This window comes from Bubalus kerabau, chromosome 3 (assembly GCF_029407905.1).
Source record: "Bubalus kerabau isolate K-KA32 ecotype Philippines breed swamp buffalo chromosome 3, PCC_UOA_SB_1v2, whole genome shotgun sequence".
NCBI classification, from domain to species: Eukaryota; Metazoa; Chordata; class Mammalia; order Artiodactyla; family Bovidae; genus Bubalus; species Bubalus kerabau.
This window is the reverse complement of record NC_073626.1, coordinates 176,167,782-176,183,351: the sequence shown is the minus strand read 5'-3', so window position 1 is coordinate 176,183,351 and position 15,570 is coordinate 176,167,782. Positions and strand designations below refer to the sequence as shown.

Here is a 15,570-nt window from a genome sequence, read left to right as displayed (position 1 = left end):
ATTGAAGATACTCAGTTAGCCAAAAAAGTTCATTCTGGGTTTTTCCGTAACAAAACCCAAATGAACTTTTTGACCAGCTCAGTAATTTAACTTGAAAAGTCTAGAGAGGAAATTCCTATGTCCCAGAGGTAAAGGAGACCTTATTTTGATGTTTTTTGGCTGCAGCTGACCTCTAATTGTTTGTAATTTTTACGTTTTTCCTTTATTGTCAGTGAAGTTTGTAAAATTAATGGTGAACCTAAAACAGTTGGGGGAATATTTTTAAGGGAACTGTAATAGGCTAATTCTGTTTTTTTCATATGGCAGTTAAGATTCTAGCTCTTTCCAAGTTGTCAGAATTTTTCTTCTTTTACCAGCAGACACTCAGTTGGGAGTCATTCTGTTTAAGTATCATATTGGGTTTATTGAATATGGTGATGGACTTGATATGCCCTTTGGGCATTTATGACTTAATGTCAGAGATCCAGATACAGACTGCTTCCTCCATGTAACACAATGAGCAAAGCATTTGTGTTGATTTCTGTTTTAGAGCCTTTGCTAGAAAAGAATTAGATGTGTTTCTACTGTTGCGGATCGTCTTTCTCTTTTTAATTGAAAAGATAACAGATTGATAATATAGAAAATAATGGAGAAGTATCAATATGATGTCAAAGACATTTGAATTGCATTTCTTTATCAGCTCTGTCACTTTGGACAATTTACTTCTAGACTATTTCCTCATGTGAGTCTATGTCAAAGGGCTAATGTAAGGAAGGATTAAATGGATGCGTGGACATACTGTATCTAGTGAGGTATCCAGTACGAACTGAGGGAGCCTCATGTTTTATTTTGGTTTTCTACCATATATACTTAATCCAACTATTGGTGGTGTGTGTGGTTAACAGTGAAATACTTCCCAAGAATTCAGGCTGAGAATGAAACTAATGATGAATCCCCCATACAGAATATAGGATTAGCCACAGATAGAAATATACCAGGTAATTGCCTGTAAATCTTTGACTGAAGAGATGGGAACACTCAAGACTTCAACAAGGTAATCTGAGTTTAATTCCAGGGAAAAAGAGTTGGAATGAAATTGCAGTTTAGTAGACTGAAATCTGATTGTATCTTTCTACTAGGAAGAGATTATATGAGTAGATATCAATCTCTGGAACATAGTAAAAGAAAGCCTGAGAGCCTGAAGTTGGCAGTGTTTATCTTACCTTATTAAGGAAGAAATGAATCTGATGATAGGAACTAGAGAGATGGATTCTCTTATGAGGAAGTCCATCAAACCTTCATGAACAGGAAACACCTCTCAAAACGTTTGTTTCCCTTTTGTTCTTATTCTGTGTTGAAGCAATTTCCAACCATTAATCTGATTTTTAGGCATATGATACTGGGGTCAGTGAGTAGTTTTCCCAGGTAAGGACTTGGAACCTTCCAGGTGTAAGAAAAGTATATCTTCCATTGTAAGTTAATAACTTGGTGAATTGTGTGTATCTCTGAACCAATCACTAAATTGATTAATGTATTTTGGTATATAAGCATCTGCACGCTGAAGACTCCTACACTGTGTTTTCAATTCATACCCCTCCTCTGATCTATGGACTTAGATATCCAACTGCCTACCTGACGTTTACATTCAAGACTATGGGCTCGACCATTTCTCTTGTTTCATTCACCCAGTAAGCAAAGGAGATAAGCCATTAAGTTTCAACTATAAAAATCCTACACACCAGTATAACAATTTTTGTGTTCCCTTTTCATCTGTGTCCATGAGACATAGTTTTACATAATTTCAATCATAGTGTACATATCATGTTTAGATTTTGTTTATAAATATATATATATATTTGGTTTTTATAGTTAACATGTTTTATAGTTAAAAATATTCATGCTTATGGAATAATAAGAGAGAACCTACCAAAGCAAATGATCATTACTACCACACAGAGATAGGTGCTGTTAACATTTCAGTGTATTTCTTTATAGTCACATATGTACACAGAAATGAACATACGGAAATTAAGATTATATCCTGTGTATACATTTTGTAGCTTTTACACTTAATGAATGTTAAACATTTTTTTGTCTTTTAAAATACTTTTTGTAAACATTTAAATGGCATTAGTTTATCATTCACATGTATCACATAATCATTTTAAGTTGTTTATAATTTTTCATTATTAATGCTCTGCAAAATGCCATATTTAAGAGATGCTAGGGCCAAAATATATCCTACTTTGGAATCACATAGGAGAACAAATGGTTAACTCATTCTTTCTTTGTGGTACTCCAATAAATAGACCTGTTTCAGGAAAAAAATGTTCTCTCAAGTATATTAGGTTCAACATTAATTTCCTTCACAACTTCCATTTGCAGTTCAGGAAAAAAGTGAAGTTTAGAATTAGAGGACATTTGGAGCCAAAAAGATGTCAAAATGAAATGTTTCTCTTTCCTTTAGGGCATCTGAATTTCCTCTGGGTTTTCTAATTAGGTTACTCTGCTCATTACTTGATTAGGAAAAAGAAGAGAGCCCAGATCCATGAATTTTATCCAATTTTAAGATTATATGATGGTCTAAAATTTAACACATGGGTTATATAATATATATAAAGCATTTTAGTTCTGGCAGTATTGGAATCTGTCAGCCTCCAGAATCAGCTGAAGTAGGTCTGAGAGACCCAATAACCACGAGCAGAGAAAGGAGTGGCTTCCAACAGGAGCTCCAGACACAGATGGCAGATACTTTGTTACAGGCATGTTCTGACAACCTTGTGTATGCCTGTGTGTGAGAGAGATTGAGAATAAAGGTTAGTAATTCTCTCAGGAAACTTCAGGGAGTGCAAGTTTTTTGGACAGAAATCTTTGACTTATTACTTTTTCTTTAGATTCCAGGTTTATTTTCATTCAGAATAAGTGTTTATTATATTAATTTCCCTCAGAATAGAGTCTTCTCTATTATTAGAACATTTGAAAATAAAAAAAAATTAACCTGCAATCCTATACCCTGGTCTAACCATTGCTATAGCATTTTGGATTATTCCTTTCTAATTTTTGGAATCTGTTTTAAGCATTTTCATTATTTAAATGAGAAATGCTGTTTCCTACAGTGCATGGCACATAGTAGGCACTCAAATATTTGCAAAAGAATGAATTATTGATATATTTTTACATAATCTTTTGAACATTGTTTTTAATGGGCTGTCAAGTAGCCGTACCGTAGTTGACTTAGCCATTACCCTATTGCTGGATGTTTGGTTGTTTCTATTTTTTTCTGTCTTAAAAATTGAATATTTTTGATGTAAATCACTTTTCTAGGTACATATAGATTTTTCTAAGTATAAGATTTTTTTCTTAGTCTCAGAAGTGATTATGGGTCAAGTTCCTAGGGACAGAAATGCAGGAGAAACATTTTGCAAATTTCTGGCTAATTTCCCTGGGCAGTGTAAGATATTAATAAATCTAGCTTCCACCAGGGCTGGATCCAGTGCTTAGTTTATGCCTTCAGGGCTTTGTCTCTTGTTTATGCAGGCTCTTCTTTGCTTCCGTCTGGCTGACTCTTGCCACCTGGTGGTAAAGATGGGCATTGGTAACTTCTTGTAGTTTATAATCCTGACAAAAGTCTTGAGAAAGATTTGATTTAGCTAGTATCTTGTGTCTGTCCCTGAACCAGTCAGTTGCTGTGGCCTGGGGAATGAAGTACCTTGATTGACTATGCCTGTGTCATATCCCCACAGTTGGGGGTTAGATCAGCTCCAACCAAACTACAAGGACTGACCAGATTTTTTTAGAATGTAAGGAAGGTGGTTCTCCCAGAAAATGACCTTGGATAGACAAGGAAAAGGATGTCTATTAATTTTATTAAATATTTCTATCACTCTTGATAGCCATTGCTAAGTGATTTCTAAAAATTTATGTTAGCTTCAGCAGTATTTCTTATTTTACTATATTTATATCAATACCGGGTATTATTCTCTTCTAAATATTTTGCTAATTTAATAGATTAAAAATGGTAAACTTGTTTATTTTTACTTTTTTCACTTATCATAATTATTTTTTATAACTAATTTAAATGGCTGCTTACTCTTTTACGAAAGATTTATCATAATTTATCAAGCTGTTTTCCAAGTATGGTCATTTACATTTTGTAATAATTTTTATTTTTAACCTTTGTAAATAATAATACTGCAGGTATTTTTATATGCCATAAATTTTTGCCTCTGTTGAATTTTTCTTTTGGAAAAATTCAAGTGGTGTTTTTTGCATCAAAGGTATAAACATCTTAATGCCTTTTGTTTTCAAAGAATTGTACCAACTTGTATTTTTACCAGTATTATATAAATATAGCTGTTGTATCACATCTCTACTCTATAATTAAGCATTATTTTAAAGAATATTTGTTAGTTGATTACATATAAAAAGTCATCTCAATTGTTTTAATTTTCAGTTTTATTTTTTTTTTTTTTTTTTTTTTTTTTTTTTTCAGTGTTACAGCTCTATTTTATTTAGAAGATAGCAGGAGAGAGAGAGAGAGTGAGAGAGAGAGAGAAAGAGCGCACGCACGCGGGAGAGAGAGAGTCCGTGAGAAAGCACTTTGGCTCCTCCTTTTATAAGTTTTCCTCCACCTGGGCCTGCCCTATGCAAATTGGGGTTAGCCAGGAGTGCTGTTTGTTCTGCCTGAAGTCTTCACTCTGGTCTTCTGACCTTCCTTTGACCTTCCTTGTCTTTTAGCCACTGCCATTTTGGACTCCTTTTTCCTATTTACCTACCTAACATTCCCACCTCAAGAGATGGGAGGCCCAATTCTTTGGGAATAGGGGCATAGAGGTCTTTCTGGCTACTTCTTGCTGAACTGGGATGGTGAGGGGTATTGCGCCTCCCCCTCTTGCTAGTCTCAATCCTCAGAGTCCTTATAGCGGTATCCAAGGGTGTGTGATATTTTCCATGGTTGGCTGTAGTTTTATATCTTTGTTGAACTGGCACTGCCTGTTGTAGCTGGTTGACCTTAACTGGAGGTTTTCTGGAATCTGGGACTGGGCCGCCTGAACTTTCTGCTGAGTTCATTTTTCGCTGTCCCAGTTTCCAGCATGATGAGCCTTCCCCTGCGTTGGGTTTCTTCACCTTCCGCTTCTAGCGCAGGAGCTTTGCTGAGTTGGGCTCTTGCTGTGCTTGGCCTCTTCCACGCGGAGGTTGTTTCAGCCAGGTTAAACCCGAGTCACGGCACCATAGATGTCACGCGAGTGTAGGTTCCTCGGTTCTTTGTCTCATCACAACAAAGATTTGGAGTGACGGACATTAAAGCCCTCAGCGCATCACAGCTGGACAAACCGTGTTATAGCTCTTAGGCAAATCAGTGTTACAGCTCTATTTTGTTTAGAAGATAGCAGGAGAGAGAGAGAGAGAGAGAGAGAGAGAGAGAGAGAGAGAGAGAGAGAGAGAGAGCGCGCGCGCATGCGAGCACATGCACGCGGGAGAGAGAGTCCGTCTAATTTTCAGTTTTAAATTAATGAAAACTTTTTCAGTGAATCCCCAACTCCCACTGTCTCTTTACTGTGTTATTTAGAGTATGCGTATGAGTATGCCCAGTGCGTTTTTTCTTCTTGTGCCCAGGTCTGGTCCATCGAACTCACATGTCATCCTGTCGCGTGGATAAGCCCTCTGAGATAGTAGATGTTGGAGACAAAGTGTGGGTGAAGCTTATTGGCCGAGAGGTAAAGTTCTGTGCAACTTTAGCTGGTTAGAAACTATTAAGTAAAGCCGGGATTTTCTCAGTTTTTCATGGTGATATTTCACGAGTGTGTATATGTTGTTAACTATGGCTGATAATCTGACCTGAATTTAAACCTTTTGGCCATCTGTCTGTCATGCAAACTCAGAAGGACAGTGTGAACTGTAATTAGTGTGGTCCAATAATTACTTGTTTATAAGACTTCCCTCCCTGTAGTTCATCCAAATGATGGATGTGGAGGAAAAAAAAAAAAGAACCAAAAAGAGAGAAGAAAACTTAAATCTATGAGCCTGTCTTTAGTAGAAAACTTCCAAATACATTTCAATTTGGACCAAAACAAAAAAGAACATAGAGTTTACAGTCATTTTTCGTAATACCTGACACCATGCTACTATGTGAGGAAGAGTGAGAAAATGCTGGAGGACCCTGTTAACAGCAGCTCGCTTGAGGGTCTGGGGTTCTGTTCAGACCACCGGAGTGATGTGCATGCACACTGAGACCTGCTCTTCTTCCAGAGGATGGCAGAGGAGACAGTCCTGAAAGAGACATTCAACAATGTTTGAGTGCCTAATATATACTAGGTCTGAGGGATGCAAGAGTTAGTAAATCTGATATAACTGACTTCAGTGGTGATGGAACTTGTGTAGAATATATATATATATTCTTGTGTAGAATATATACAAGAGGAGATAAATAAGAAGTAAGCAAACTAAAATAATTAAAAATAACTACAGGTTACAGTAAGTGCTATATAGTAGGGTCAAACGATGTGGAGGTTGATTTGGATAAAATGGTCAGAAACAGACTTTTGGGGGGGGTGGTGGTTGTGTATGATCTGAGACCCAAAGGAAAAGGAGCCAGTCATGTGAAAAGTTGAGAAAAGCATATTGCAGGCAAAGAGAGTAGCTGATAAAGACCCCAAATTGTAGAGGCCTTCAAGTGCTGACAGAAGCAAAATTAGACCAATGTGGCTAACAACTGTCTTCACATTTAAAGACACTGTTAGTTGACTTCATGTTTAAGAAGCTTTTAGACAAAGTCCAAAAGGAGATCTAGTCCACTGGATTGTTCTGAAATCCATTCTATGCTCATGGATCTCTGAACCGATTATTACACTGAACTATATTAAAAAAAATAGCTTTAATTTTTTGCCTGGTTACTTCCACAGGCCCCGGATTTCTGAGCAATCATTTTTGTCTTTCCCCTAAGGAGGGTCAAGAATGATAAGAAAACCATTTCCTGAAATGCCTTGCCATAGAATTTGCCTGTTATGCTTGTTAGTACCCAAAAGTTCCTAGCACAGGACCTTGACCATTAGAGGAATTCAGTGTTAAATACATGATAAAAACTTCCAATTCTTAGATAATTTTAGACCAGCAGTCCAAATGATGTAGTTTGAGCTTTTGCCAATTTTCCTTTTGTGTTTTTCAGATGAAAAATGATAGAATAAAAGTATCCCTCTCCATGAAGGTTGTCAACCAAGGGACTGGAAAGGACCTTGATCCCAACAACGTTATCATTGAGTAGGTAAAAGGTTTAGAAAGGTTAAAATAACTTTTCAAACCACAGAATGATGTAGTGAATCAGGCCCAGCTTTAAACGCCACTGTTTGTAGACTGTGATATTGGTAAATTATGTGCTCTTTGGTTTTTGGAGGTAGAAAGTGTTATGTGTGTGTGTGTGTGTGCTTAGTTATTCAGTCGTGTCCGACTCCTTGTGACCCCATGGACTATAGCCCACCAGGCTTCTCTGTCCATGGGATTTTCCAGGCAAGAATACTGGGGTTGGGTAGCCATTCCCTTCTCCAGGGTATCTTCCTGACCCAGGGATCGAACCCAGGTCTCCTGCATTGATGGCAACTTCTTTACCATCTGAGCCACCAAGGAAGCCCAGGAAGTGTTGTAGCGAACACTAAGATGAAATGCAAACATGCAGCTCCTAGCATAGAAGTGCTCTGTCAATGATTTAGTTTCCTTCCCCTTATTCTTTTTCTGCTTCTGCCCTTTAACCAGTTAGCCAAAAAGCATTCATCATGAGGTACTTGTTAATTGCCTTTCCCCTAGCTCTGGGACTGAAAAAAGGCAGAGACCATGTACGAGGGACAACTCCAGTGGGGTTTTAGACTCCTGCATCTTGGGATGTGCTGTGTCCTGAACACAACACCTTACTTTCACTAGCTCTTCTGACTTTTCATTTATGAATAGAAGATTTTCTGTGTAGGATACTGTCCAGTGATACACAGAATTTGCTGTCTCAGAATCTTTCTTGAATACAAGCTTAGCTCTGAGATCCTGTGGTTTCAGTTCCAGACCGCCACATAAAGCAAATGCTTTAATAAAGTGAGTCACATGAATTTTTTTATTTCCCAGTGCATACAAAAGTATACTGTAGTCTATTAAGTGTGCAATATCACAGTGTCTAAACAGCAATATATATACCTTAATTAAAAAATACTTTATTACTAAAAAGTGCTGAAATGATGACAATAGTAGCATCAGAGATCACTATAACGAATGAAATAATAATGATGATGAAAAAGTTTGAAATACTGCCAAATTACCTCATTTGATACTGAGACATAAAGTGAGCAAATACAGTTGGAAAAATAATGCCAACAGACTTTCTCAATTCAGGGTTGCCTTCAAATTGTAGAAAACACAGGATCTGTGAAGCTCAGTAAAATTAGGGTGTGCCAGAGAAGGCAATGGCACCCCACTCCAGTACTCTTGCCTGGAAAATCCCATGGATGGAGGAGCCTGGTGCACTGCAGTCCATGGGGTCACTAAGAGTTGGACACAACTGAGCGACTTCACTTTCACTTTTTACTTCATGCATTGGAGAAGGAAATGGCAACCCACTCCAGTGTTCTTGCCTGGAGAATCCCAGGGACGGGGAAGCCTGGTGGGCTGCCATCTATGGGGTCGCACAGAGTCGGACACGACTGAAGTGATTTAGCAGCAGCAGCAGCAGTGATTTCTAGGGCTTCCCTGATAGCTCAATTGGTAAAGAGTCCGCCTGCAATGCAGGAGACCCCAGTTCGATTCCTGGGTCGGGAAGATCTGCTGGAAAAGGGATAAGCTACCCACTCCACTATTCTTGGGCTTCCCTTGTGGCTCAGCTAATAAAAGAGTCCGCCTGCAGTGTGGGAGACCTGGGTTTGATCCCTGGATTGGGAAGATCCCTTGGAGAAGGGAAAGGCTACCCACTCCAGTATTCTGGCCTGGAGAATTCCGTGGACTATATAGCCTATGGGGTCGCAAAGAGTTGGACACGACTGAGGGACTTTCACTTCACAAGTGGTTTCTAATTAGGGGTTCCTAGATCCTTAATATCCCTTGAAGGAGGCTGAGGGGTTTATGAACTGTTTTCAGTGTTTCAGAAAGCCAACTAAAATCATATGTTTATCCTCAGGTTAACCATGACATTATTTTGTTGCTTCTTACATAAAATATCACATTGTTTATTTCATGCTAATTGGGTGCTCTTAGTGGCCATCATGTTATTTAATTTTTTTAAATAAGAAAAAAAAGTGTTGTTTGAGTGGGGTCTTGGCAATGCAGTGTTTGGAAGACCTTCTGAAAAAAAATAATTTTGAATATGAAGGAAGGGAAGTAATATTTATTGAATACATACTATATGTCAGACTTACGTAAGGTGATTCACACACATTAATGTGTCTAATTCTTACAACAACCTGCAAAGTGGGTGTTATTTCCATTTTACTTTATTTTCTTAGTTTCTAGCTTGATACTTGGTGATAACTTGCCGGTGATGGTGTAACAAGTTACGGTGGGTTGAATCCAGGTCTCTCTGATGTTAAAACTAATATTGTTTCCCCCACATGATGCTTCCAGGTGTTGCATGTGACTTACAGAGTTTTTCATATTATTGTAGTTTAGTCTCTAAATGTTGACAGGTTTGTAGGGCTGATTTTTTATTTTTTGGTAGGGCTAATTATTGACACATACTTTACATTTGAAATTTTTTATAATTCTGAGCCCAGAAACGTTATGTGTGATTGCACTGTAATAGATTACTTCTGCTCCAAAGAATCCTGTCTATACAGACACGTTAAAAAGCAGTGAAATTTCCTAAAGCCACTCTTATAAGGGTAAAAATACAAAACAAGATAAAAGAGCTGCATCTGTTTCTTACAATGAGGGAAGAAAATCGGAAGGAAGGGACCCCTTGGTTTTATGTTGTACATGTTTCTATGTATGGGCTATTTCTAGTAATGACCAAGTGGCTGAACAGTAACTTTTGTTGTAAACTATTTATAGATTGCATCTAAGAAAGAAGCATGGTGTAGTGGAATGATGACAGGTTTTAGAGTTAGACTCGAATCAGGAAGAGCCCTAGTTCTGCCCCAAGCTAGTGTATGACCCTGAAGAGATTACCTAGCCTCTCTGAACCTCAGTGAAGGTATATCTTCACTGTACCAAGTGACTGGCACCTACATCTTGGTGTAATAGAAATGATGGTATGGTTTAAATTAAATCTTGTTTAGAAAGAACCTTAGCTTAGAAGGGAACGGAAAGGCTGCCCACTCTAATATTCTGGCCTGGAGAATTCCATGGACTATATAGTCCATGGGGTCACAAAGAGTCGGATATGAGTGAGAGACTTTCACTTTCAGCTTATTGTCTAATCTATAGTAGAAATTTAACATATAACAACTACTTGTAGTTGTTGTTTTAAAATATTTCTTAATTTTTCCTCTAGTATCTGAGATTATCATACCTTTTCTTTTGTTTTTTATTTTTTGGCCATTCTGCATGCCATGCAGGGATCTTAGTTCCCTGACCAGGAATGGAACTCATGCCTTGTGCCGTGAAAGCATGGAGTCTTAACCGCTGGACTACCTGGAAAGTCCCCCACACTCTTTCTTTTGAAAAATATATAAAAGCCATGAGGCAGAGGCCACATCTTATCTTTCTTATCTCACATAATGCCTGATGTTTAGTAGTTGTTTAGTTAGTGTATCCATTTACTTATTATTTGACAAATATTTATTGGGCTCCTATTCTATTTGAAGTACAATGGCAATACCAAGGTTTCTGTCTAAGGACCTTACTGCCTAGTGTAATGAAGTAATTATGCAAATAACTTTGATACAAGGCAACATGTAATAAATATTAAAAGAGTGGTTTAAAGGAAGGATTCTAGGAAATATCTTGAAGAGGAAGAGTTGATATCAGGCCTTGATGGTCAAAGAAGAGGGGACAGTTGAGCTAAGTATTGAAGAATAGGTAAGATTTTGTCAGGCAGTAGGGGAAAGAATAGTATTCCGGGCAGAAGGAACAGTTTGAGGAAAGGCATGAGGCAGGAAAGCATGTGGCACATTCAAGAGTCTTGTTTAAGGAAAGAAGAGGGTATGCTTAGGTACAAGAATGTAGGGCTTGAAAGATAGTTTGGAGTCAGATTGTGGGCAGCTTTGCATATCAGTCAAAGAATATGAATGTTTTTAAAGCCTTTGAGTGGGAGAGACTCTCCAGGTACCCCATTCTCTGGCTTCACCCTGTTAGGCTCAATATCTTCATGTTGTCTCCAGCTGCCCACAGCTTGACAACTACCTTTCATTCTCCATCAAAATCTAGTGGTCTTATATTTCATTCCCTCAGGCCCCAAAGTATTGAATATTAACAAGGTCATCTAATAAGTGAATCTGCAAACGGAAAAGGGCTAAATACAGTTTCCAGTTGGGTTTAACCAGCATAGTATAGTCTTTAGAAAGAGCGTTTATGTATGACCACGCTGTAATTATCCATTTATATATCTCTTTCTACCATGTCCTATCACTTTACTATACTCCTCACATCATTAGTACTAGTGTTTGCTTCTTATTAGTTAAACTTAAAAATGAAAGATTAATCTAACTGTGTGTGCTGGAGACCAGTAAATGAATTATTACTGTTTAAGTGAAATGTACTGAAGCCTAAACTAGCTTGATGGCAATAAGGACAGAAAGGGAGTGAGTGCCATATTTGTTGACTTGAGTGTTAGGTGGGAGGTATGATTTGGCTTATGGTGTGTTTGAATCCACAGAGGATTGGAATTGATTATAATGAGGGTTTGCTTAGGCTGCAACTCATAGCCACTTGAAACTGAGCTCTACAAATGACATCTGAAAGCAATGGAGTTTTTGTGACTGTTCAAGTTATGTCCCCAAGAACCTGCCTTGTTTTCTTAAATTTAATTTTATAGCAGCGAGAACATTTAACATGAGATCTACCCTCTTAACAAATATTGAAGTGTATAATACAGTATTGTTGACTATAGGTACAGTGCTGTGCATTAGATCGCTAGAACTTACTCACCTTCCTTAGTTGAAACTTTATGCCCTAGGTAAGTAACTCACTATTTACTTCTTCACGCTCCTCACCTTGGTGTTTGTTCCTCAAGCTTCACTCTTTGAATGGACCCTCTCCTGTGACCCATACCAGATAGCTGACCTTCTATCATTTGAGTAAGATTCTTCTAGGGCACAAGCTAGGGATATTAACAGACTTTAGAACTTAAACCATATGCTTGTGTGGTCTGTCCCAGCTGGGAAGCCACTAGTCACATAGGCGATTTAAATGTGAATTATTTGAAAGTAAATAAAGTTTACCATCTAATTCCTCAATCACAAACCACATTTGAAGTGCTCATTAGCCATAGACACACAGTCAGACGTAGTCAGCAGTACAGACATATTATAGAACTTTACATCTTTGCTTTTTTTTTTTTGACAACAGTATGCTAGATGGTGTGCTGTCTGCTCAGATATAGAAAAGAATTTAACATAGACTTTACTTTTCAAGTCCTGGTTGTGATAAAGTTGTTGTTTAGGTGCTAAGTTGTGTCCAACTCTTTGTGACCCCGTGGGCTACAGCAGTCTAGGCTTCCCTGTCCTTCGCTATCTCCCGGAGTTTGCTCAAATTCATGTCCATTGAGTTGGTGATGCTATCTAACCATCTCATCCTCTGCAGCTCCCTTCTTTTGCCTTCCATCTTTCCCAGCATCAGGGTCTTTTCCCATGAGTTGGCTTTTTGCATCAGGTGTGGAATAAAGGGTGAGGCAAAATATAAACAAATTAGTAAAATAAAGTGAGTATTAACTTTGCCTGTGGTAACAGGGAGCATTTTATAGAAGATGCAATATTTGAGCTGAACTTTGAAGAATGAATGGGACAGAATATGGAGTATCTTGATCCTCTTTGTTTCCTGTCTTGAGCCCACATAGCCCATAAAACTTGACTAGAATCTGTGAAGTGAGTAGCTTTGTTCTGCTTTGATTAACCTGCATTGCTTTGGGTAATGTGGCTCTTTTAGCACAATATTTCTCTACTTTTGCTGGACTCTGGAGAGACCCGCTAGTGAACAGTTGGAAAAGCCTAGGTGAAGTCAGAGTTCAAAGTTAAAGACATTCAGGTAAAGAAAAATATTTTGGATAAAGAACAAAGAAATTTCAGCAAGCATCCATTGATGTGTTGCTTGCCAAGCCTTGGGCTGAGGTGCCAGGGAAACAAAGACAAGTAAGATATTTTTAAACAGGCCCGGATCTAGAAAGAAATAACTATGTGGTGTGATATGTGCTAGGATTGAAGTGTATATAGGATGCAGTTTGAGTCTGAAAGGAAGAGTGATCAGGGGTGATACTCTTCAATTAAACATTGTCTAAGAATACTCTGTGTAGGTGCTGTGTATTATAGTAAAGGTGTAGTAAAAGCTGAGACAGCTGGGGCACTTCGGCTCTGCTGGTAGCTGCCATTGGTAAACACACTGTATGGCAGTGTCTACTGAGACAGATGCCCTGTAACTCAGTAGTTACAATCCTACCTGGAATTAAGCATTTCACAAAAGAAACACATGTACGTATACAAGTTCACCAAAAGACATGTGCTAGAAAGTTCACAGAAGCACTCTCATAGTAGAAATTACTCAAATATTCGTCAACAGAAAAATGCTTTACAGCAATGAGAATGAATGATCCACAGCCACACACAACACAGATGGATCTCACAAAGCAGTGAAAGGAGCCAGATACAGAAGGGTCCATACTCTGATTCTCTTGATATAACTTAGAAAAATATGTAAAACTAATCTATTCTGTTAGAAACTAGAATAGTGGTTGTTCTTGGAGGAGGCACAGTGGCTAGAGGGGCTTCTGTGGTGTTGGTGATGTTCTGTTTCTCTGAGGAATGATTATGTGGATATTTCAAATTGTGAAAAATCAGTCAAGCTGTATACTTGTGAGTACTTTTCTGTGTGTACTTTATTATTTGGTCATATATTTAGAATTTTTTAAAAGTGTTATGGGACTATGAACAAAGAGATTAATTCTGGCTGAGGGACTTAGGGAGGAGAGTTTGATAGAAGGAGGAGCAATAACTGAGCCGAGCCTTGAAATGTTTGGGTGTAGTTAGGCGGTGAGGTGGGAGTAAAGAGGGGAAGCAAAGCATTTCAGGAAGAGGGAGGGGCCTAAGCAAAAGCAGTGAACCATCTGGGGAAGGTAAAATAGTGTGGTTTGGCTCGAGCATATTGTACAAGTGAAGGTGAGGCCAGAAAAGTAGGTTAGAGACAGGCTATGAGAGGCCTTGAATACCAGCATAAGAAATTTGGACTTGATTTTTTAAGAAATCTTTGATGATCACCAGGAGTGACCTTGTAAGGGTTGTAGGGGACCTAGCAAGGTGAGTAATTGTATCTTTATCCCCTGTGCACAAGTAAGATGAAATCTAGTCTTATTCATAGTAATTAATTCAGAGCCTTGTCCTGAATGAAAAAATTGTCTAGTTCATGTCGTTGCTTTCACTGCCTATCTCCTTAGGCCCAGTGCTTTTCCTTTCTCCCTTCTACCCGCCAAAAACAAAACAAAAAACCAACATAGAGTATTAGCTAGTAGTATCTCTGGCCACATCTCTTAAGAGGGCCAACAGTCAGTATCATTTCATTACAGGCAAGAAGAGAGGCGGAGGCGGTCCTTCCAGGATTACACTGGGCAGAAGATCACCCTCGAGGCTGTCCTGAACACCACCTGCAAGAAGTGTGGCTGTAAAGGTAAGGTGAAGCCTCTGCCCTTTCAATTTTATTCTCCTTGTGGATGAACCCTTTACAGGATGAGGGAGGCCACCTAGTGTGCCTTTAGATCACCCTGGGTTTTAGCCAAGTGTTGGCCTCACCTGCTTATCTGCTGTTCCTACTAGACTCACATCAGACTTCATGACTTGTTGCTTTTTCTGTTTCCTTTTCTGAATGCTGGCCCTGCCAGGTACTACACTACCACCACTACTCCCCTCCCTCACAGGCGATGCCTCCCTGGGCAGGGCCCCCATGTACTATGACAGGAGGGGTAAGAGTGTTGGATTATTAACAATATAAATTTCATCTCTAAGGACCATTATTGTTTTGTTGCAAAAATTAAGTGACTTGGAAATATATTCCTTAAGGATCCAAGTCAATCCTTTCTTGCTTATTTTACCTTTCTCTAACTTCTGAGTTCTGAATACAATATTTTTTTCATAGTAAAGAATAGTCTAGTCACTTCCTTTTAGCTTTGTTTCCTCAAGTTTCCTCCAGTCCTACTCAAATATTAAAGAGCTCTTTTAGCCTGACTTCCCTTGTTAGAGCTATAATAGGAGGGATTGCCATCTTCTCATTTTCAGAGTGACCTCAATTTGTCACCAGGTCTCCCTAGCCTTTCATCTACCTTGCTCTCTTGACTTTTCTACGAGTGGTAGCAGATTTGTGTCCTGGTTGAGGTTGTGGGGTTTAAGTCCTGATTTATCATTAATGTAGAGGGAGGAAGGGAAAAATGAAATTGAGAGAACAAATACTTCCTTGCAGATATTGTGGGATTGTTCCAGATATTTGGAA

At 38.5% G+C, this 15,570-nt stretch overlaps 1 protein-coding gene across 3 annotated transcripts in view; it reads left to right on the top strand.

Moving 5' to 3' along the window:
* ZCCHC17 (zinc finger CCHC-type containing 17) overlaps positions 1-15,570 on the top strand; it is a 52,152-nt gene that overhangs the window by 22,489 nt on the left and 14,093 nt on the right. For all 3 annotated transcript variants that reach the window (XM_055573864.1, XM_055573867.1, XM_055573865.1), the window contains exons 4-6: positions 5,596-5,696; positions 7,145-7,236; positions 14,654-14,754. In XM_055573864.1, the coding sequence (XP_055429839.1) occupies positions 5,596-5,696; positions 7,145-7,236; positions 14,654-14,754 (294 nt within the window). The remainder of the gene's footprint in view (positions 1-5,595; positions 5,697-7,144; positions 7,237-14,653; positions 14,755-15,570) is intronic.